Source organism: Diadema antillarum, unplaced genomic scaffold (genome assembly GCF_040938485.1).
Source record: "Diadema antillarum isolate AM-2024a unplaced genomic scaffold, OU_Dant_1.0 seq00000586_RagTag, whole genome shotgun sequence".
NCBI lineage: Eukaryota > Metazoa > Echinodermata > Echinoidea > Diadematoida > Diadematidae > Diadema > Diadema antillarum.
The window spans coordinates 488,015-511,382 of record NW_027271520.1 but is presented as its reverse complement, the minus strand read 5'-3'; the positions used below and the strand labels follow the sequence as shown (position 1 = coordinate 511,382).

The following is a 23,368-nucleotide window of genomic DNA, read 5'->3' as shown; positions in this document are numbered from 1 at the left end:
CGAGAGCGGCATAGTGGAACAGGGGCTTAACGGTGAGTTTTTTCTCCATCAACGTTATCAATATTGATTACTAATTTGTAAGGATAAGAGTGATCTTGAATTTCTGCGATGGATTCGCAATTTCCTTTTCTTTCCTTTTCTTCTCTCCGTTTGCTGTATTCCCCCTCGTGTATTCTTTCAGTCTTTAAATTAAAGATTTGTTAATGAGTATGACATTTGCAGCAAACGTTAATTTGCTCTTCGAGGTCCCAATGCGCAGTGAATCCTCACTCTAGTCCGAAACAAAGAGTTCATTTACACCTTTTAATGTCACGTAAGCTATCAACAAACTAAAAAAAAAAAGAAAGAAACGAATTGGAACAACTTCATACATTGTCTGTTCACGTAGCGCCAAATGTATCCCTTGTTTTGCTATGTTTTTATCTATATTTTTGTTTGGGTCTTCTTTTTTTTTCGTGAGGAGGGAATCCGTGGAGGCGCATTATGTGACATACCGTTTTATTCTCGAATATAGACGAAATGAGCGATGTTTTTTTTTTTTTTTTTTCAAGGAGCCATTTAATACTTCATGAACCCCAGGGAATCTCCCTCGAGATCTCTTCATTGTGGTAATGACAAAAGCAAATGCATTTGGAACTCTTTTAGCAAGAACTAGGATGCCTTTCTAACCCCGACTCCTTCGGCATGTGATATATCCATAACTAATATGCTTTGACGATAACTGATCTCATGTGCCCTTAGATTTACGTACATTGACAGCCAAGCAAGTGTACATTTATCTCCTTTTCTCATTTGATCTATCTCACGAGGCACCATTCAGCGGGATTAGGGACAGTGTAGAACCTGGAAAAAGTAATGCAAGTGACTTCCAAGCAATTCTAGCCGAGATGCGGGAAAACCTTGGATGCTTTGACAATCCATGTAAAGAGCGTGTCACTTGGTAAAATACTGCAGTGAAGATTCAAGTGTTCTTCGTACCTCCTATGGCGACAACTTACACCCCTCCCTCCTCCCCATCCCACCCCCTTCCCTTCTCGATCCCCCACCACCACCACCATCTTGTACTATTATATTGTCTATCATTCTGAAGAGTTGACATCATCATCTCGGCATCTCGCGCTCACGCTGTTTCTTAAGAGGACATCTAGGTTTGGTTGGATGTTCTGTTTTGGTTTCAGGGCATGCCGTCATTGACCAAGATATATCGACATAAGATCTGGAGCAACGCCCACCTTCGTACAATGCGTCGTAAAACTTTTTTTTTTCGTGATTATCTCCGTTGAATAGTTTTCTGTGACAGACACATCTCCACCTTCTCAGAACATTTAGGAGAAACACGTTCAAACACACGCACACACACACACACACACACACACGCGCGCGCGAACAAGGGCCTGTAGTTCCCGTTGACGCTCTATCTTACTGTCAGACTGTGGTAAGAGAAGTCAGGGAGGTGGGAAGAGTTAACAATTAAAGCCATGGTTGACGGTGACGAAGAACATGCCGATGTTGCCCGGCTCAAATTTCTCCAAGGTAAAACGTCAACCGAATCCGCGCATGAGCTACATTTATATGTTACGGGTTTTATTGCTTTACGTCTGTAGAGAGAAAATGACGGCAATGAAAATGATTCATTACCAGTTCTTATATGTCATGTCGGTCATGACGGTATTCAATGCCATCTCCACCTCATTTCTCATTCCCTTTCCCGTATGTCTTTGAGACAACTCTAGGACAACGCGTTAGATCATGACGAATCTGTATTGTACCTCAACAGCTACTTTTTTCTTCTTCTTTAAAGCAAATTATATACGGATTGTTGTATCTCCAAAGTCTAATGTGACTTTATTGTGATGAGGGTTAATAGAAAGAACTGCTTGCAGAGACGGCGTACAGGTTTAATTTTCTAGTCCATCAAGTTGTATGCATACCTGAAAAACAAACGAACAAACGAACAAGTTCACAAACACACAAACAAACAAAAACAGACAAACAGATAGCCTACCCAAGCCTTGCTATAGAGGCAACTAGGGGCAACTGATAGACGTACATGATTGTAAAGTGCATTAAAGTGTTGAAATGAATTGACATAATTCATATTACAGGTGGATTGGAATAGATTGTTAATTGAAAAACTGTCAATATATAATGAAAACACTAACTTGTACTCGGGCTTTATTTTACAGTACATGATGGTGAGGCGCTGACAACCGCTTCCCGGGAAGAAGATTAAGGTCCATAATGGTTCTTGTTGTCGCTATGCGTGTCTTCGCACTTATGTATCTCTTTAATGTGTTGAAGAGCACAACAGACAATCACTAGAGTTCGACACCGTCACTTCCTCCCCGCGCCGATGTTTTAATTTTAGCCGCACTGTGTATACAGAAAATTAGCTTACGGCGGCCACACTCTGCGATTAAAAGGTCATGATCATGACAAATAAAATAAGTCTTGTCAATCATTTTCACCTTCCCTCTATTCATTAACATAGAAGAAAATGGATCAATCAACCTAAAGTGGTATTTCCTGCTGTACTTACGCTAGGTATAGGTGCGTCGTGGACCATGGACTCATTTTATTCATTTTCTTTCCGTTCATGGTGGTATACCTTTGGGATGTTCTCATCGGCAACCCATCTCCGGTGGTTCGAAAAATCTCTGAGATTTTGCAGTAGCTTTTCACTCAAAGGCCTAGTTTCCAGTTTATAAAGTCTGAGCTTCTGTGATGTCATGGCCAGCAGAATACTGTGGGGGGGGGGGGGGGGGGGGGAGGAGCTAGGGGCTGCTGTCTATCCACCTTCACCCCCCCCCCCCCCCCTACACACACATACATACGCATGTAGACTTTTTCCTGAAACAAACAAGCCGGGGCGAAAGAAAATTCGGACTCTCCCCCCATCCTCTTGAATTGCTATTAACTAGATTCTCATATCCGCCATGACTATTTTATCGATAGTTACGGCCAAACAGTTATGACCGTGTACTCTCTTAGACACAGCACCATTCTCTTCTCTACCCCATGTGTTTGCTACTCAATCCCATAGCTGTCTGTGTCTCATAAGAGTTTCATTTCTATTTTGTCGCCCTCCCTAATTCATCTTTACACAAATTCAAGCTTTGGAATTGTCAAGAGATTTGAGATTACGTCATTGTTTCTACTGACAACGGTAAAAGGAAAATGAAAATCCCATTACATTTTGGATCCCTATTTGCCCTCAAAATGGAGGACATTGACTAGAATTGATTAATTTGTATTGTCGAGCCCACCGGAGGTGAGGGGAGACTATAAGGGATCGCCTGCGGCGTCTGTCCGTCCGTCGTCCGTCCGTCCGTCGCGTCGTCTGTCCGTAACGCTATAAAAACTTGAATAACTCTGTACTTTGGGCATCAATTTGAATCAAACTTGGAGGGAAGAGTGGTCATACAAAGTTTTACCTTTTACCAAGTATGAAGGTCACCTCAAGGTTTAAGGTCACAGGCAGGGGTTTATGAACTTTTAGGGCCCAATGTTAAGTTTTTAGGGCGCGTTTTGATTATGGGCCATAACTTTTGATCCGAAAGTGTATTTGTGACTAAACTTGGATGGTAGATGTACTTTGGGGAGTTGATGGTCACCACAAGGTCTCGGTCAAGGTCACAGACCGGGGTCAATGAACTTTTAGGGCCCAATGTTAAGTTTTTAGGGCACGTTTCGATTATGGGTCATAACTTTTGATCCATAAGTCTGTTTGTGACTAAACTTGGGTGGGAGATGTCCCTCGGGGAGTTGATGGTCACCACAAGGTCAATGGTCACAGGCAGGGGTCAATGAACTTTTAGGGCCCAATGTTAAGTTTTTAGGGTCCAATGTTAAGTTTTTAGGGCACGTTTCGATTATGGACCATAACTTTTTATCCGTAAGTCTATTTGTGACCAAACTTGGATGGTAGATGTACCTTGGGGAGTTGATGGTCACCACAAGGTCAAAGGTCACAGGCAGGGGTCAATGAACTGTTAGGGCCCAATGTACTGTGTATTAATTATGACTCTTAACTTTTGATCCATAGGTCCATTTGTGAACACAATATAAAAAAAAACGATGTTGTACGTTTGTGGGCGAGACACATTACGGCACTTGCCTTGTTTAAAGCGTTCGGTTTTGTTTACTCTAGTTTGCAAAATTTGTATATTATGTTGACAATAAATTCAGGGTTGGATGATATGGCGACAATTTTCGACCAAGTGGTGACTAGTAGGGGTCTGTATTTTGTTACGAGAACGGCTGTCCCTCTGTCTCCCGAATGCAGTTCATTCGTTTTATTTCATGTTTTATTTTTGCATTCACTGTCGTAAAGACATGTTATAGAGGTACCATAAGCTATTTCATTCCATTGTAGAAAGAGCTTTTGTCATGTCATGCATATATGCTGACCTTTCCATGCCATCAATTCGATTTTCTATGAAGGGCCGTCATCAGTCGTCATGCCGTACGTTAATTATGTCTTGTGCCAATATGATTTGATTTATTAGATCTATCCTTTTTTAAAGTGCGGCAAATCCGTAGAATACCCAGATTGGATTCATGTAATTTAATGTTTCGAATATATTCTGTTCCAGAGAAAGAGATTTACGAGATTGCGAAACCGTGTGTTCACGATTTGTTCTCCAGAAGGCTGTAGTCCCAAATATTTGTGTGTCTAGACTGGTGATTAAGATAATTAGATGACAAATTAATGCGGTAAAACTTTGCGGTGCGAAATTCTATCATGTTCATGTGTACTTCTTGTAAGGATGTAACATTTAGGTTTTACCGAGAAGTTGTGTTAGAGTCTTCAGTATACGCTTACCATGAATCGACAGTCTGGAATGCAGATGTTTTCATTATGATTATATTAGGGTTTTCAGGGTTTGTCTTACTGAGCGGAGTAATGCTCCAAATGGCTGGTCCTAATAAAAACTTAAAACTAATGCTACTAATACCCTGTTTTAACATGAAGCTACGCTATCATGCCAGGAGTCTCCCGAGCAGTAGTATCACGTGCCTCAAGACTATCTGTATGATGCATGGCGTGACTGCGATATTGTAAGAGTGCGATTTCATTCAGACTTCCTCCGGGCGTATAATCATCAGTAATCTCCTCAAATCTTCTCCGGGTAAAAACCCGTGATTTCTGCGATATTTTGCATAAGACCGTTATCTGTCACTGTTTAAAGATTCGTAAAGCATTGTATGAGATAATCCTGCGGATAAACCCTCCGTCCACGCCGCGCCATCGACTATAATGTCGCTCTCGAAAAAGGTGTACAAACGGATTTGGGTGAGGAAAATCGGAAAGTCCGTTCAAAAGTCATTAATTTCTAAAGCTTGGGTGCCGCCATCGATTGATGAGAAGACTACAACATATTTATACTTAATTCAAGAGAATTCCACTTTGTCTCATCTTTATTTAAAAGTACACATTCACTCGACTTGTTACTGACACATTGTTATTGGTTATGGGTTGTTATTCCCATGTTTTTTGGAAGAGGTAGGTCAAGTGCTCTTTTATTGCGCAAGAGTGGAAATATTTTGACTTTTCTCAATATTTTCTGTATATCGTTTTCTATACATGACATCTCAAGATGTTGTATTCTTCTCATCCAGTGATGGCGGCACCGAAACTGTAAAAAATTCATAACTTTACAACGGATTGTCCCATTTTCCTCAAACTTTCACCAAAGTGTTCTAATGATATTGCTGCGTCCATTCAATCCATAATAAACCGTATTTGGGTTTCAGTTCTCCCTTGTGTTGATGCGTAGGCCCAAATGATAGCGAGGCCCAGAGAAAGGAGAGTACATAGATTGAGGACGTTACAATGTGATCTTTCGTCAAGGCTGTGAACACGACTGTGTCTCCTAAACCTTCCTTTTTCAGTAAACGATATCAAAGATATAATACCAACAGAACTCTTTATAAACTGATTCCAAGGACTGTTTAGTGACATCAAACTTTGTAGAAGTAATAATATGTAATAAGACACAGCGTATACTGATTAAGTTTCGAACTGGTTGGCACACTATCATTATTTTGAGTGTAGATGACTGCTTCAAAAATGAAAATCAAATACATTCAGACAGATTTTCATCAAGACGTATATAATGCACTGGCATGATTTCTTTCTTTTTTTTCGATGGGCACCTTGGTATTGACAGTCATGTTCCTATATGTGTTGGAGTTCATGAAAACCACACGGATGCTCTCGTATATTCTCGCCTTCCAATTAAATGACACATCCGTCTGACGCATTCATGTTTTTCCAATAATTTTCCATTAGAGATGCGTTGATTTCTTTTCATCAAGTCGTCACGCAAAGTATTTTTGTAGCAGATTATTGTTTATTAATTACCGCGTAATGTATCTGAGCCGCCCGAGATAATGTGAGATGACAATGATAAAATTGATTTTGTTCCGTCGATCTCAAATGATGACATATTGCATTTCAGACAGAACATTGACTCTCTAGAAGGCGAGATTGTGCTCTGTCCTTTTAGATTAGAAGTTGAGCGCGTGTGTAGGGGGGGGGGGGGGAGGCGGAATGTGGATGAAAGAGGACGAACCAATGAGATCTGAGTTATTCTATCCATCTGAAAATCCGGACCTTGTCATTTGTTGTTTTGCGAACAGCGACATTGTACCTCGTACGCCCCACGTCCTATTTCATCACGAGTCAATGCGACTCAAAAAGCGGGTCACCTGAAAAGGTGCATGCATATTTGCATGCGCCACTTCCTATTCCCGTCTAATGGATGAGAGGCTTAAACCCCTATGAATGTGGTACTGTCATTAGTACGAATAACAAGTGACGTTATGCAAGTTATAGCGTTTGTTTGTTGATGTTGTTGTTTTCAACGATGCCCTCATAATCTAATTGTCCTTACTTTCAGTAACTTTAGCACCAACAGCATACAGGGAGTGGGAGAAAGAGATAGGTGGGATATGATGTTTAAGACTATTTCGTGACTTGAATTTGCATGACTGTGTGACAGATTATTCCGCAAAATTCGTATTGAGGCATGGAGCAAACTTAAGTTAAACGAATTCAAAAAGTGGTAGCACGGCAGATCAAAGCAAAGTACATGTGTTGATACAAGCGAATCTCTTACCGAACTGCTTTTAAGTAAATCATTGTCAACGGAGGAAGTGGTGCCAATCCGGAGATTAAAAAGTTCAGCCTCGGAATGCCCCGAGTATCTCACAACTACCCTGCTCGGTTTGATATCAGGAAGGATGAATTTTGATGCCGCCTGTATATCATTAACTTACTTGATGATAATCAAATTAAAGCGTGTCAAATCAAGGACAGAACACAGTCTAGCTTTGTGCTGACATGGCTGAGACCAGACATGTCATTCTTCACGAATGCTCGAAATCCCCCAATTTAGGAAAGGTCGTCTGAGGATGCCTTTTAATCATCGTAATTACTTCTGACTTCTGCAAAAGGGGTAGTCTTCTCTAGAGAAAGGTACAAACAAACTGACAAAGGGCGTGTTCTTGAAACTCATCGTTCAGCGTTAATTGAAAACCATGGCTAGAGAAAGGAAGCCATTAGTACTCATCACAATCAAAAGTTTGGGTCAATAGTATGGGAATTTGGGTCATTTGGGAAGTTCCCTCCGCTTTTCCTGAAGCTAAGGATATGATATTTGTATAATGATTCCAGAGGTAATTTCTATTTTTACAGTGATTTCTTTATGTTGATCCGGATAGATGGGTGATAGACTATTTTACATTTATGATCCATCGGAAACGTGATTGCTTTCAATTTATTCAACATAATATTTGCAAACAGGTCTGGTTGGATTTTCATTATCTTTTAAATCCCCATGTCACTTCGTTCGATCATCTTAGTTCCATAACCCCCTCCGCAGCAGGTCGCTTCATGCTCCTTAGTCCCGACTATGTACATAAGAGTGTGTTGGTGTGTTTTTTTAATGCCGCAAGGTGATTGGTGCTAATGTATGGTAAAAATGAGAACGCGTGCATCGAAAAATAGTCATCTTTGTGTAACTAGGCCAGGGGGATACTGCTTCTGCCACTGTCTCATACTTCGTAAATGGGGCGTGACCTAACAATGTCATAAAAATGTACGTACAATATGCATACATATAAAGCAGAAAATAGTATAAACAAAATTAAACTGCCCCCCCCCCCCCCCGGGGGGGGGGGGGGGGAGGGTTAACCCCCGAATATCAACTATGTGACAGGAAAGACAAAGAACATCTGGCAGTCGCATTATTTTCCATATGAAAAATACGGCGACTGCCAAGCTGATTTTTTTTATACACTAAATGTGTGTGTTGTTTGCGCGCGCATACGTATATATTCATTAAATAATTATGATACTAATACGCTCACGGAAATAGATATAGTTGATATAGTTTCATTGATATTAATGCTATTTTTGGGACGCAGTGAATATTTTGCCTTGATGTATTATGTCCTCACATTACAACGATGTCAACAAATGGTAGAAACAGCTTTTTACTTTTTTTACTCTTTTATGACAATAATGACCTTTTTTTTTCTCTTTATAAAAATGTAGAAGATATGCCTGTTATCACCTCCCCCCCCCCCCTTTTTTTTTTTACTCAGAAAGTCCGGAAATCCTTGAGGGAGGGGGAGTGAAATGCTCTGCGTACCTCTTTGTTTTCACTTAAGCCAGACACAATTAGATTCTTCTAAATCTTATCTGTCTTAAGGCAAATGAAATTTCCAACCTACATGTAGGTTGCTATTCTTTTATGAGTTGTTATGTAAAACAGTCGTTCCTCATTGTTTTGTTTCTTTTTTTTATGCCTCCGCCTCGAAGGGAGATTGTCTGACACACTTTTACGTAACAGATACAGATACTTTCGCATGGTTAGCAACAGGATATGTTTGCTGGGTTATTATTCCGCCTTTGCCTTTTTTATTTCGGTGTAATGGATTTGAACTTTTGAAAGGTAATTCTTGAGGTGCTGAATATGAGAATAGGATGAGGGGTGTAGTCCATCCGCTTTAGAATTAAACGCGCTTGATGGACACAACGTTCTCCATACATCGACATCGCTGAACATGATATCAACTACACCACTCTACAGCTCTCTTTTTCCCGCGGTTCCTTGTCTGTCCTAGCGGTTTAAGCTTACCAAGGCACTTTTCATGTTCTCTCGGGCGTTAGTGATCGGAAACACTTCAGGAATACTGGCCAATTGGCAATTGCGTCTTCGCCCGTTAGCTTTCCGAATTGTGCCTGGCATGCAATGTACGCTTGCATGCGCATGCGCATAACCTATTTCATGGCTGTCGGTTCCGGACGAAATGTCAGATGTTTTTATGTCGTCAGCTGTATGTCTTGGGGGAATTAAGAGAAACCACAGACTTGAAAAAGACTAAGGTGACTAAAAGGCACAAGGAAAGGCATACGGAATTGGCAATGTTTTGACTGAATGTTATTTTCTTGGTGGTATAATACAATTTCTGCTCGCAAAATATTTTACCTGCAGTGGCATGAATTCAGTCTGACCACCCGTTCATGCATTGTGATCGACCAGAGAGACGCGTCTCTGCCAATCGTTTAAAAAACTTGTTGATTCACAAAGCATTAGATATGACTTTTTTCTTGCCGTCTGCATACTTATGTAATCATGCATAATAATGGTAAAGTTTCCGAATTCTGAGGGTATTTGTCGTTTGTTTCAGTCACAGACACACTCACAGACACACACACACACACACACACACACACACAAATGAATGATGTTAATAGGGAATCTGATTGTATCCTTCGAACTGTCGAAGGTGACTCGGTCCGATGGTTGCTTGACTTTTTGGGTCTCATTAGCCTTCTTAAAAGCCACGTGAAAATGAGTCCAAATCAGACCACTAAACCACCTTTTCTCACATAAATGAAAGATATCTAATGCATGACATAAAAAAAAAGGATAAAGAAGAAGAGTGATCTTACCTTGAAACAGCAGTCATTAGTGAAAGAGAATATATGATGAAAGAGATAGATGAAGTCTAAATACATATTTCGTATAAAACAGAGGGAAGAAGATTTTGTTCCATGTTTCCAATATTTCTTAACTGTGATGGTATGCGTGAAAAAAAAAATTCCAAATATATTGCCTACTGTGTACGTGTTCTCTTATAACTTTCAATTTATCGTCGTTTCACCAAGTCCACATCTCATATAGATAAGAAAGGATACAGCATTTCAGATATTTTTGAATACTGACATAGTATGTGTACAATCCGTGGTAGTACACGTATAAATCGACATTGGATTATTGATACTTTCTAGAAATAACCATATTAAATGGATCACGACAGAGACGTTCTTTACGAGGCCCCGCACTCGCGCATTAAATCAAAGAATCCCGTTTTGAAAATGGATATCATGATGCATTTTTTTTCATACGAGAATACGACATATTGGTATTCGTATTTGTAGCTGTATGCGGGAATGTTTGTGCGTGTTTGTGAGAGTGTGGGTGTGTGTTTGTGTGTTAGTGAGTGAGTGTCTGTCTGTCTGTCTGTCTTTACTTCACGCTTTATGGATCTTCAAATATTGGAGTCGTTAATCAGAGATCCCGTGTGTATCCTTTGCCTTGGCATTTTAGTGTGTCCACCTCTTATTTTGTCATAAGTTACGATGGCGCCAGTTCATCATGATGTCCGTTGGGCTGTATGATTTAAACGAGGACACAATTTCTTCTGACTACGAAATATGATCTCCCGAATATGAATGCCAGGTTGGTTCACTCGGGTGGCGAATGAGGGAGGGCAAAGATGTTTCGATGTTTATGAAAGTAGCCGGAAGTTTATCCAGCGATTACTGGTGGACATTTGATTTATTGCTAAAGGCCTATCGTCTTTCACTGCTCTTCGGGTCCCCATATTCTGTCCCTTTTTGGCACGTCGCGTGGTTGCGTTTCACTGGCCCAATCAGTGTCAAACAAATAGAGCCGTAATTGGGCGTGTGATTGTGGAGTCATTTATCTCCCGCGAGCCTGGCTTGTGTCAACCATGTCATCGTTTGGTCATCACCAATCACTTTCCCACATCTATCAAGTACGTTTGGGACATCCAGCCGTCCGTGAAAGGACGCGTGACGTTACACACACTGGAGCTGTGATCCATGGGTGATCCAGGAAACTGTATAGGTCAGCGACACGATTCTACTGCTCGTTGAATATAATGTGCAATGTAAAAGATATGGATGTTAACATTGTTATTTTTTGTTTATGAAGGAGTGCATTGCCGGGGGAACAGGTCCATTCTTGAAATACATGTATATCAATTACATGTTTGTTTGTTTTTGAGGGGGTAGAGTAGATAGACACATTTCATCGACTCTTATCTATCTGTGCAAATGTAGTAGTCAGTATGCCTCGTGCCAGAATCGATTAGTTGTTGAGAACACAAACCGACGGCAGGAAGTACAACGAAATAATCACCGGTTCGTGGAAATGAAATATCGAATTATAGAATGGTCTGTTGACACAATCGACTTTTTTCTTTTTGCTCTCGTACGAACAAGTTTCAGAGCTCATTCACAACGAAGAATTTAATGATCATACGCACAAACCATCTCACACTCATTTGGACACAATACCAGCCGTACTTTATTCGTATATAGGTAGTCTGAATAAAGTCCATGGATTTTGCGAATTTGAACCGCCTAAATTCCCGAGACACATCGCGTACGCAAAACGGACATCCAACAATCAGCCCTTCTAATAAGTAATGTAATCCATAGATTTTATTTCTACTTCATTTTTTGTTTGATTTGTTTTGCGGGTGTGAATTCGAATTTGATCCGTCCAGAGCTTAACATTATATTTGAAACGGGATTGGAAACAGGGTTTCTTTTTTGCCGCCCGAATGGAGGGTTTTCGTCTGGCATCTGTGGCTGATTTGTTCGAGAGATCGAGGAAAGACGTCTGGTAGATTACACACCACGGGTCACCTCGGCATTGGGATTATTGCGATGTGTTGAAGCAAGCAGATGATAGACCATATTATCCTCGGTGGAGTAGAGTTAAAGGAGTAAATCCGGACCAGAAGTTATTGCGATGAGTGAGAGGCTGTTTAAGCAATATTTGCTACACTGTGAGGAACATAATCGGTGAGTAGGATTGACGGTGAATGTGGAGCTATCCGTCCGAGATTCGCAGACGAGAACATAAAGGTGTGCATCTGTGTGTCTGTGTGTATATATGTGTGTCTGTGTGTCTGTGAGAGAGAGAGAGAGAGAGTGACAGAGGGGGGTAATGATGGCGAGGAAGATGTGGCATGTTTGGATGACCAGGAATAACAGGTAATACCTATACTTTGAGTAAAATCTTTCGCAGGTCTGCGCTAACATCTTGTATGGTGAAGCTTGTAAAGCCCCGCAGTTGATCTTGCGAAATTGAATGAAAATAAACGTATAGTACCCTTCTCTTGTGATTGGAAAAATATAGGGCTGTCCTTGAGGGAATGTCGATGATTATGCCCATCGAACAGAAATTGAAAGCTGATTGCAAATTGCAAATTGCAAATTGTTAACTGCCAATTACGAAAATGGATGTGTTAGGCAGCACACTGCTTTTCTCAGGCGTATTTATTTAGTCATTCATGGAATCCGTACACCCCCATCTTCCCCACTGTTATCACATTAAACCATATTTCCATTAATCCAGCTTGTCGTACGGAATCTTCTGTCAGGTTTTCGTCTAAAGGGGTGGTAAAGTTGGGGTTGAGATGGGGATTCAGCATCTATATTTTTCGAGATTAATAGAAACCACTCATAAAAAGTATTAAAGAGCATACAGTTCTAGGATTTCAAAGTTTATTTGATAAAAATCGATTTTGGAATGGCTGAAATATCCGAACACAAAGTTGCTCTAATAAAAGGTGGGACCCTCCTGTTATTTTGACCACTTTGTTTTGCTTTATATTTGGATATCACCCATTTCAAAACCAATTTTCATGAAATAAACATTCAATTTCTCTTTTGATTGTATGCTCTTTACTAATTTTTTTTCACATAAGTGGCTTCTTATTTTTTCTCACAAAGTTAAAATCTGAATTACACATTTCAACCAAAACTATATCATCCCTTTAAGCTTTCGCACTTCACATGATCGAATCTCGAACCAGTTTCAGCCTAAAGGTGTAAAACGATTCCGTTTCCTGTAAGGGTAGCCATCGTGTTAATACGTTGTACTGGAAATCAGATTTTAAGTTTAAATGTACGCATTTCCATTTTTAATCCGTCGAAATCAAATAGAAGAATAAAATCAGTAGAAATGGATACTGAGAACCAAAAAAAAACCAACAACAACAACAAAAAACAACAAAAAAGAATGTTATGCCGCTGTATTGTAGCATACATTTCTATTTTCGGTTTCCGCTGTATTACAAAGAGTTGCAACTTATATCATTGTGGAAAGAATTGGCACGAGTTGACTCGAGTCGCAAGGATAAGTTATCACACTTTTCATGGGTATATCCGTGCCTATGTGATACCGTACGTGCACAACCGAATTCTTCCTCTTTTTCTCTCTTGTCTAAATCATTGCTCAGTCCGTATGTCTAACAAATTCCTTATATAGGATAAGACAGTGTTGAAATCAACATGTTTCGTTTATTGTCAGCATATGGTCAGTACAGTCAACGAAATTCTTGGGACCGGCTGTTTTCTTTCGTTATATCGAAATTGCGTTATTTTCGAACCCATAAAGTGTATAACGGATATCAAGGTGATATTATGTTGAGCCCTGAACTTTCCGTTGTCGTATCCGTGATTTCGTTGTGACCGTGTTCGATATAAGGGGAGTACAGTGTATTTAATATTGACGAGGCGGTCAGAACGATTGTCTGTAGTTTGCATTGCACTGTAATATTTAGCATCTGTGCTCCTGAAATTTGCACGAGGAAAGCACCAATCAAAAAAGAATCTAAAATGGATAACAATGAAACTTGTCTGCGTCAACCATTAAATAAGTAGGAAAAAATATCATCATTCGATTCTTTTTTTCCACCGATTACAAGTATGTAATTACGGTACGGTAATTTTGGCATTTTTTTTTCTATTTCTCTTTCATAGGTCAGGCTCTCTTTAGACACAGGAGATTGCTGAGTGCGATCCCAAGGACAACGCTTGCATCGGACAGAAGGCTATTTGCCGTCACGCGTGGATTTCTCGTAATTGTATAGGGAAGGCAAAAACGAGTACATAATTCAAGGGTTTCGAAATCGTGTATTCACCCTCCTACTTGAGACGAAGCGGTTACAATGGCGTGTGAAAATTGCACGGTGTCGACGCTTTTTGAAAGGAATCTTATCAGCGTACGGGAATAGAACTTTAATGTTGCAGTGAATGAAGCCCTTTCCCTGTTCTTTGAGGAAAGGCGGAATTTTACTGCAGGAATGCGGCCTACACTTTCAGTAGAAGGAAATTGAAGTCAAATGTTCTCAATACCTGTGGGTGGCAGAAATAAGCCAGTATACAAAACCACACGAGCTGGCTTTAATGTTCAGGATTAAATAATCCACATAGATTGTTGTACAACTTTAGACGGATTAAAGGACAAGGAGAGGATTTAAAAATGGAAAGCACGGTTTCAGAAATCGCGCCTTATGACGTGGCAAACCCACTGTTTAATTTCAGCAGCTGGAACAACAGTAGACTCGTGTGCGATTACTCGTTTGAGACACTCAAGAGACTACTCAACGAAAGTGGACTTCAACCCAAGGAAAAATTGTTCCTGAAAATATCCGATACTTGCGTTGGCAAATTCTCCTCCTGCCCGAAGTACTTCTACGATTTGTCGGGGGACGAGTTGATGACGCATCTGGCCTACGCCATGCCCCTGGCACATTACGAGTACGGCTTCGTGGTTCCTTACGCCGTGATCATCCTCGCTCTCGTCGTGTTCGGCTTCTTTGGGAACCTCTTCACGGTCATCGTGATCCTGCGCAACCGCGTCCTGCAGACCACGTCCCACTACCTGGTGAGCTTGGCCCTGTCCGACCTGCTGCTCCTGATCCTGACAGGTCCCATGGAGGTGCTGGTGGAATTCCGCTATTGGCCCTGGACCTACTCGCGTTTCCTCTGCCACACGCGCTTCTACCTAATCGAGTTCTGTCTCTTCACCACCGTTCTGCACATTACGGCCTTCACAGTTGAACGATACGTGGCTATCTGCCACCCCATCCAGGCACGGTCCTTTATCTCCACCTCGCGGGCCATCAAGTTCATCGTCTGCATCTGGGTGGCGTCCTTCATAATCAGCACCCCTCTTTTCGTTGCCTACGACACCCACGAAAGCTGCCCGGGCATCCCAGAGTCCACCGTGTGCGAGACCCGGGCATCATGGACGAATGGACTCAACATCTTCTACGCCTTCTCAGCCACCGTACTCTTTCTCTTCCCCATGACCCTCATCATAGTACTCTACTCCCTCATTGCACGTGTCTTGTTCGGAGTAAACCTCAAGGTTCCGATGCGTCGTTCGAGTTCTACCAAGGTCAGGGGTCGCCTGAATGGCAACATTAAGGCCAAAGAAGACAAGGAAGACCAGGTCATCAAGTCAAGAAAACAGGTCGTCAAAATGTTAGGTAAGTACAGCCGAAGGGAAGCATTTTCTTCGTCTCATCTTAGTGTCGTGATGATTTTATCGTTGACTATCAAAGGGGATAGAATGTAGGCCCTATTTAGTGCATGCTATGTGGTCGTAAATAATCACACTGGAATTTATGACTGATTCGAAATCCATTTTATGGGAAATGAAGTTTGGATTTCTGCTCTATTCTGCACATAAGAATATATTATGATTAATATCATGCGAGGGTACAGTACTATTGATCATAATTCGGACACATATTTTTGCAATGTCAACTCTTCGATACATCCCACCATTGTGCAAACACAACACAGCAAAAACTTTATATAGCGCTCTAACAAATTGTAAGTTATGAAAGGTATTATGAAACCCACACATACACACACACATCATGTACGGAACTGATATTATCCATTACCAGGTACGCGGAGGTATCCAATTACTTACCTTGGAATAAATATGTAATTATGCTTGTGTGATTACATCAGCAAAAACACATACGTTTTGACCAGAATTTGAATCCTTGAATCTACCTGTTGGGAGTCGAATGTGTACATCAGTGGCCACTCCAACCACAGACTTTTGTGAATCCAAACTGTCAACGACTTTTGTAATCATTTCCATGAGTCTTGATCTTAGGCTTACACCTCTGTTATTTCCATTACCTTGCATATTGATATCAAATCGTTGTTTAGATCAAAACAGAAAATGGATCGAATTTCCTTTCATTAACAACCAGCAAAGCAACTGAATGCTCGTAAGTACGAGTAAGCATTTACACACAGCCCTCGCCCCCCCCCCCCTCCTGGAGGGACCAGTCAATGGGGATAAACTCTATTGCCTGAGGGCTTTATACCTTTACTCTTAGTGGACTCGAAACAGAGACTTAAAATTGAGGGCCCATAATATTCTTCTTCGCTTGTAGTAGCCCCAAGAAAACAAACACAATAATACGGTTGTAATCGTTAATTATCATTAATATCATTATCATTACTTTTACCTTTGTCATAATTTTGGCGTAAGTATTTGTGTTGTCACTTTCATCACTGGATTTTTCATCATCACAACGAAAATTAGTTGCAGTCAAAGCGATTCCAACGGGAAAAAATGATCTTAGTCCGTGTAATGTTTTCTTGTGTTGTTTTCCTCGCCCCTACCCCAATGCAGTACTGATTGCCGCTAGTTTTTTCATCTGCTGGTTCCCGTTCCACCTCATCCGAATCTCGCCCAACTTTGGCTACAACAACTGGCCAAAGCCCTTCGTGAAAATCTACCACCAAGGCCTGTACCACGTCAGCATCGTACTCCTGTACATCAGCTCCAGCATCAACCCCATCCTCTACAACGTCATGTCGGCCCGCTTCCGGCGAGCCTTCCAACTCACCATCCTGTGTCGCGAAGTAAGCACACCCCCCAACTCGTGCGCCACACGTGGCCAGATGAGTTCATTCACGCGCACTTCTTCGTTCAATAGCTCGGCATTGTGAATGCCAAGGGTATTTTATAGAAAATTACCAATCAATTATCGCGCCTCACATCGAGATAGTAGTAATTTAAGGTTTACGTACAGTATACTCGAGTAGTGTGTTGGCGCAGTGTATTTGCGAGTGCGTCAGTTCATGCATGTGAGAGAGAGTGAGAGAGAGAGAGTGAGGGGGTAGATGTTTGCACATTCGCTAATGTGTGTCCAAGGAGGTTCGAGAGATGGAGTTACAACTGACTGTAATTATTCAATCAGCTGTCAGTTTTCTATGGATGGACAAAAGAATTCCACAGGTGCATTTGTGCCTTTGATATTCGATGGTTGAAGCCGCCATCTTTCTGAGCAATCTGAAGATTCATTTTTAAAACTTAATATCGGGTATATGCTGCTCGTTTGTAATAATGTATCAAATGCAATGAAATTTCACCTAATGATAAAGCATATAAAACAAAAGTCAATTCCGTTCGAAAATATGTGCAAAAGTGTAAATCTGAGCTGTATTTTGTGAAAGTGTTTGAAATTTCACCCTCATGGAAAGCCGGTTTTATCAGTTTTCTCCTTTTTTTCCGCAAAATGAAACTAATATGTTATCATCTTCCAGTATAGTTCTTTGTAAATTAATATGTCAGGTTAGCGTACAGACACGTACAGTCGAGTAATTTTGACATCTATTTCAGCAATATTTGAGCAATTTCTATTCGCGCACCCCCTTGCCTTTACCATTGTCTACCGCCCATCGTTTGTAAGTAGGGATAGCGAAAAGTAATTACCATCACAAAGACACATCTTCCTTGGAAAGTGGCTGGTGATTATGCAATGAGACACGAGTCAATATTGTCTTCGCATCTGAGCGGCAGATCCAGTTTGACACAAATTTCAAATATTTTTGAGTGGCGGCTTCGAGCATGGGATCAAAGCGAATAAGACTGTTATGACTCCATTTCTCGAATCTCCTTGGTGTGTCGCAGCTGTTACTGATATCTGTATGTATTCAATTGGTATTTCAAGAAGCAATGAGTTGCTCATATATGATTGATGGTCCTGTTTAGATGTAAACGGAGCGATGCGCGATAACACTTAACTAGGTTTTTGCCATGAATTCAACACACGGTAAGACTTTGATGTCCAGAAATATTGCAATACCTCCGCTCTTTCTCCTCCAAACACGCACATACCAACACCCGCGCACGAAATCTTGGTTTCATACGTGAATAATCACATGACGGAATTCATTTCTGTAATTTGCTTCAAGGATTCAGTACATTCTACGGTGTGTCATATGTTTGACGACTGTCCTTCCAAATCCTACATGATTGTACGAATAGTGACTAGTTTGTGTAAATATCAAACTGCAATGGCAAATCACTACGAATATGACAATAAGTCCATTGCAACGAAACACTTCAATGGGTTAGATATAAACTTGTTGCTTGAAACCGATATCTTTTTGATGCATTTTTAGCTAAAAGTGATGTGAAAAATGCGACTCAGTACTAAAAATTCTTAAGGCTGTAGTTCAATTTTTATGTATGACGACTTCATTGGGCACTACAGGCAGAGAGAATCATCCAATTATATTTATTTTTTTTTTCATTTGATTCAGTGTTCACCTTGTGGTTCTGGGAGCGAAACATTTGCACCATAAAATGTGAGAAGGTGGTATAGTCTATTAAAATACTCCCCACGCGTAACATATTTATGCTGCTTTAAAGGTTGTGACTGCAGTTATTGTTGATGTCATATACATCATGTAAGAGACTGCAGTTATTGTTGATGTCATATGCATCATGTATTTGTTTCCTAATGTATCAGGCTACTAATGACTTGCTGCACGATTACAAGATGTATACTATAATATTTATACATGTATAATATATAAACGAAAACGAGAAAAGACGTAGAGCGCCCTCTTCTGACGAAGAGGAAGTTTCTTGGGACAGAACATTTGCTGCATCTCATCGATTCTACTTGTACATAGTATCCAAACTTTATCTCCGTTCATTGTTAGCTCACCTGAGCCAAAGGCTCAAGTGAGCTATTGCGATCGCCCTTCGTCCGGCGTCCGGCGTGCGTCGTGCGTAAACTTTTTACATTTTCATCTTCTTCTTGAAAACCCCAAGACCGATTTTCATCAAACTTGGCAGGTAGCATCCCTAGGGGGTTAGGAACTCAATTTGTTAAAATGGGCACCGTTGAGGAGGGGTCCTAATGGGGCCTAAATTGTACATTTTTATCTTCTTCTTGAGAACCCCATGACCCATTTTCACCAAACTTGGCAGGTAGCATCCCTAGGGGGTTAGGATCTCAATTTGTTAAAATGGGCACCATGCCCTGCCCAGGGGGCCCCCAGGGGGCCCAAACCCCCAAAATGAAGGAATCTTTAAAAATCTTCTCTAGAATCAGAAGTCATAGAGCTGAGATAATACTATGAGTGAGTACATTAATGACTGTAGTTTCAAGTTTGTTCATAGGAGATCCAGGGGTGCCCCTCTTGGGGGCAGGGGGGGGGGTTGGTTGGAAGGGTCCAAATGGGGGCCTGAATTGTACATTTTCATCTTCTTCCTGAAAACCTCATGATGGATTTTTGTCAAACTTGGCAGGTAGCATCCCTAGGGGTCAGGATCTCAATTTATCAAACTGGGCACCATGCCCCACCCAGAGGGCCCCAGGGGGCCCCAATCCCCCCAAATTAAGGAATCTTAAAAAAATTGGGCCCTTATTGTACATTTTCATCTTCCACTTGAGAATGCCTGGTCAAATTTTGGTAGAGCTGTGAATAATTTAGATTAGTGACTGCGTGAAAGGTGAACTTGCGATACTCAGGTGAGCGCTAGACCCGCGGATCTCTTGTTATTTAAGCTCTCATTTTTTTTTTCATGATTACATTGCTAGCCTTGTCAACCATTATCACAACAATCGTTTTGATTGTGTCAGTGTGTAGGGAGGATAATGCAAAAAAAAAAACAAACCTAAAAACTCATTGTGCAATGGATTAGTATATAGTGTCAGAAGTGTCATGTTAGTTTCCATTCGCTTTGAGAATCTCGTCCAGTCCCCCCCCCCCCACCCAAGAAAAAAAAAATTGGGGGGTGCATGGGAGAATAGTGACCATGATCATGTCAAATAAAAAAGCTCTATTAGGTGCGACTAGATACTCCCATGCAGTACCATCTTTACACAGTCTGGGGCGAACTCTTTTTTAGTGAGTAACAATATGGCGTCAAGATGCTTTGTTATAAGCAATCATGTAACAAAGGAATGCACGCCATGTTGCGACCAGCTGAAACCGAGGTCTCCAAATTCTGTATGTAGATGGCTCTGCTTTCGTAGTTTAAGTTTTCATGACGTCATAATATCATGTAATTAGGTAGGTCTCGCAAATGTGGCATACGTTGGTTCCACGATTAAATCTATAGGTCGTATTGATTAAAGTCTTTTATTTCGTCCCATGTGTCAATAGAGGAACACCGTAGCTGCAAAAGCATGCACATCCCACGGGTACCATCGAGGCAAATTCGTCAGGTTCGTAAGTGTCAGTGAAAACCGCATGTAAAGAATTATGCTGTGAATTGTCGCTGCGGAGAGACTCAATGCGTTTTTTCCTTTTTTATTTTCTTTATAGCCTAGTCAGTTATATCAACATTCTGGGTACAATACGGGAAGCCGGAAAGCAATAGTAACCTCGGTGTAATGGCATCGAATTGCGTTTTAAAACGGGTCTGGTTTAGGAGAAGGCTTGCTAGTAAAGTGAAGGGATCGAGCGCGCTCATATGATAAAGCATTTGAATCAAAACTTTGTACAGAGAAAAGGGAGTGAAAAAGGCTTAGGAAATTACAAAGAGCGAGGAAAGGAACGAGATATGTCCGTATAAAATGCCTGCGCATGAAGCTTTGTTAGTGTAGTAACAGCAAGTGATTTACTACCACGTACCCACACGTTATGTAGGGCCTCGACGAGTGGGAATGTATGGGATTAATGTGACATTTTAGATATGTCGCACTTGCACCCTGTTTTTGATGCGGAATTTAGATCGGTAGCGGAGTGGAGACATCTCGTTGATAGGGTCTTCAAAGGATGACTGTGATGAAGTTGAACGTGTTTATGACCTAGGGTAGCGTGTGCATTCTTGGACGCGCATAATCTGTGAAGTATCACGAAGCAGAGAATTCGCGCCTTGTATTTTCTTCTTGTGTAATGTTTCCTGCACTTTGTCGTTATCAAGGAAAATAGTGTCTTCCCCACCTATATCAACACTCTATAATATACACTCACATTCAAATTACTTACCCACTTGTGTACCTATCGCTTCTTTGCAGGTTTTCTGTCAAAATCACTGTTGCTTACTATTTGAGGATAACTTTAAATACAAAACTGAATTGTAATCTATACTATTAAGACCTTCCTCTTTCCCGGCAAAAGCACGTAAAAGAACGTTTATAAGAATTTTAAAAGAGCAAAGTTTTGGTATAGCTTTGAAGTTAAACATTTACATGTAGATAAAGCAGGAAATGATGGTGCCCCCCCCCCCCCCAAAAAAAAACAACAACAACAACAACAACAACGACAACAACAACAACAACAAGAATCCCCGTAATTAAGTCATTCAGAGTAAGTGATCACACAATAAACGTATAAAGTCTACTAAATCTTGATGAAGACGAGAACTGTAAAATGCGAATTGTTGGGCCTACTGTAACACTACACCGTTTCACAATACCGTCTGAAAAATGAAGACATGTACGTTTATTAGACCTTTAAATTCCTTTTTTTTCCAGCTGGTTTACAGACGTTGACAGACGGCGCCAGCCATTCCCAAACATTGGGCATGTTCAAAATATCGATTGACAGTTTCCACACGTGGCGTTCCTTTTGGGGCCGTTTCTTACCCGTTTTTGAAACTTTTATGGCTATTGGCACGGAACAGCTGAATAACGTCAAACAAACATTCACGTAACGAATACAATAGCGCCTGATCTTGGTCAAAGGCAGTCTTCACAATGGTAAAAATGGATGGATACAGAAATTGGAAGTCTGTTAACGTCATATGTCTTGATAACGGCCAAAGCATATGTAAAAGTTAGAGAAAAGTGCGAGAAACGTATTGGCAATGGCCAAAAGGATAGAAACGGACCGTATTAGGACAATCACACCCCCCCCCGACAGTTACCCCCAACCCCCCTCCCCAGCTAAATACCTGTTACTGATAGGGTTAGACGAAAGGTAACGGCTATTGTTAGGGTTAGAATTTGCGTAAGTGTTAGGATTATGATTAGGTTCAGGGTTAGGATTAGAGTAAGGGTCAGGGGAGGGAATCGGACATATCCACTTGGCGTTCCTGATGATACAATACATGAAATTCCTGATGCTCCTGACAAGGTAGCCCTTCTGCAGGCACAACTTGATGTGCAGTCAAGACCCTTATGAAACTGTGGTCCTTAAAATGAGGATATGGCCTTAACGAAAAGACCTCAAATTTATGAGCAATACTAGTACTTCGAACGCTTAAAACTTCTCACAATGATTTGAAGCTTGATTTTGAAAGATAATCAAAATTACCTTCATAACCAAGCTCGCAGGCTTTTTCGGTCCGTTGACAATCCCACTGGTTCGTGTTCTTGAAGTTCTGGTCCCTCTGGTGCCAGAAGAGGCAATTTTCTTGGGCCCACTCAATCGCCATGGCCTCGTCCTCTTGGTCCTTTAGCTTGAAGGTCACTGGTCTTCTTCTCCTTCATCCGAGTTTCTGAATGTGCTGGTGCCCCTTCTGGTATCCCTTCTTCAGGTGTTGGAACGTCCTCTTGTGGGACCTCTGGACATCCGAGTCTGAAGACTCTTCTCTTGGAGGAGGATTGGGAGGCCTCTGGATTCGCCTGGCATGGGTCGTTGTTCCACCGCCCTCACCCATGCTTGATGTAGCTGGCATAATGAAATGAAGTGTGATGATAAACTAAAAAATAATAGTAATCAAAGATGAACGTTATCGAGCGATGTGGACTGTCCAGGAGCTATGACTGTAGCAATGAGGCAATGGACAGAGCATGGTCTTCATTATGACGCAAACTGGATGTTTGATAGCCGTAGTCCTCCCGTAATACTCGGGCGTTCGATATTCTGTGAGCGAAGCTCAATAAAGATGGTAATCGTACTTCAGCAGACGTTTCATAGACGTATAACGACGTTACTCCTGTTGTTCTATCTATTCTCCATTCCCCTCCGAATATATTGCCGCCGTAAGACACATTCTGGCGTATTTACCGGTAGACGGAGCCA

The 23,368-nt window shown here is 41.2% G+C and overlaps 1 protein-coding gene and 1 pseudogene across 1 annotated transcript; both read left to right on the top strand.

The window, feature by feature from the left end:
• LOC139735568 (uncharacterized) overlaps window positions 1-23,368 on the top strand; it is a 304,769-nt pseudogene that overhangs the window by 227,821 nt on the left and 53,580 nt on the right.
• Window positions 14,592-17,954, top strand: LOC139735612 (growth hormone secretagogue receptor type 1-like). The gene is made up of 2 exons (XM_071646368.1): window positions 14,592-15,612; window positions 16,785-17,954. Exons 1-2 carry the CDS (start codon window positions 14,601-14,603, stop codon window positions 17,102-17,104), a joined length of 1,332 nt encoding a protein of 443 aa, XP_071502469.1. The 5' UTR covers window positions 14,592-14,600; the 3' UTR covers window positions 17,105-17,954.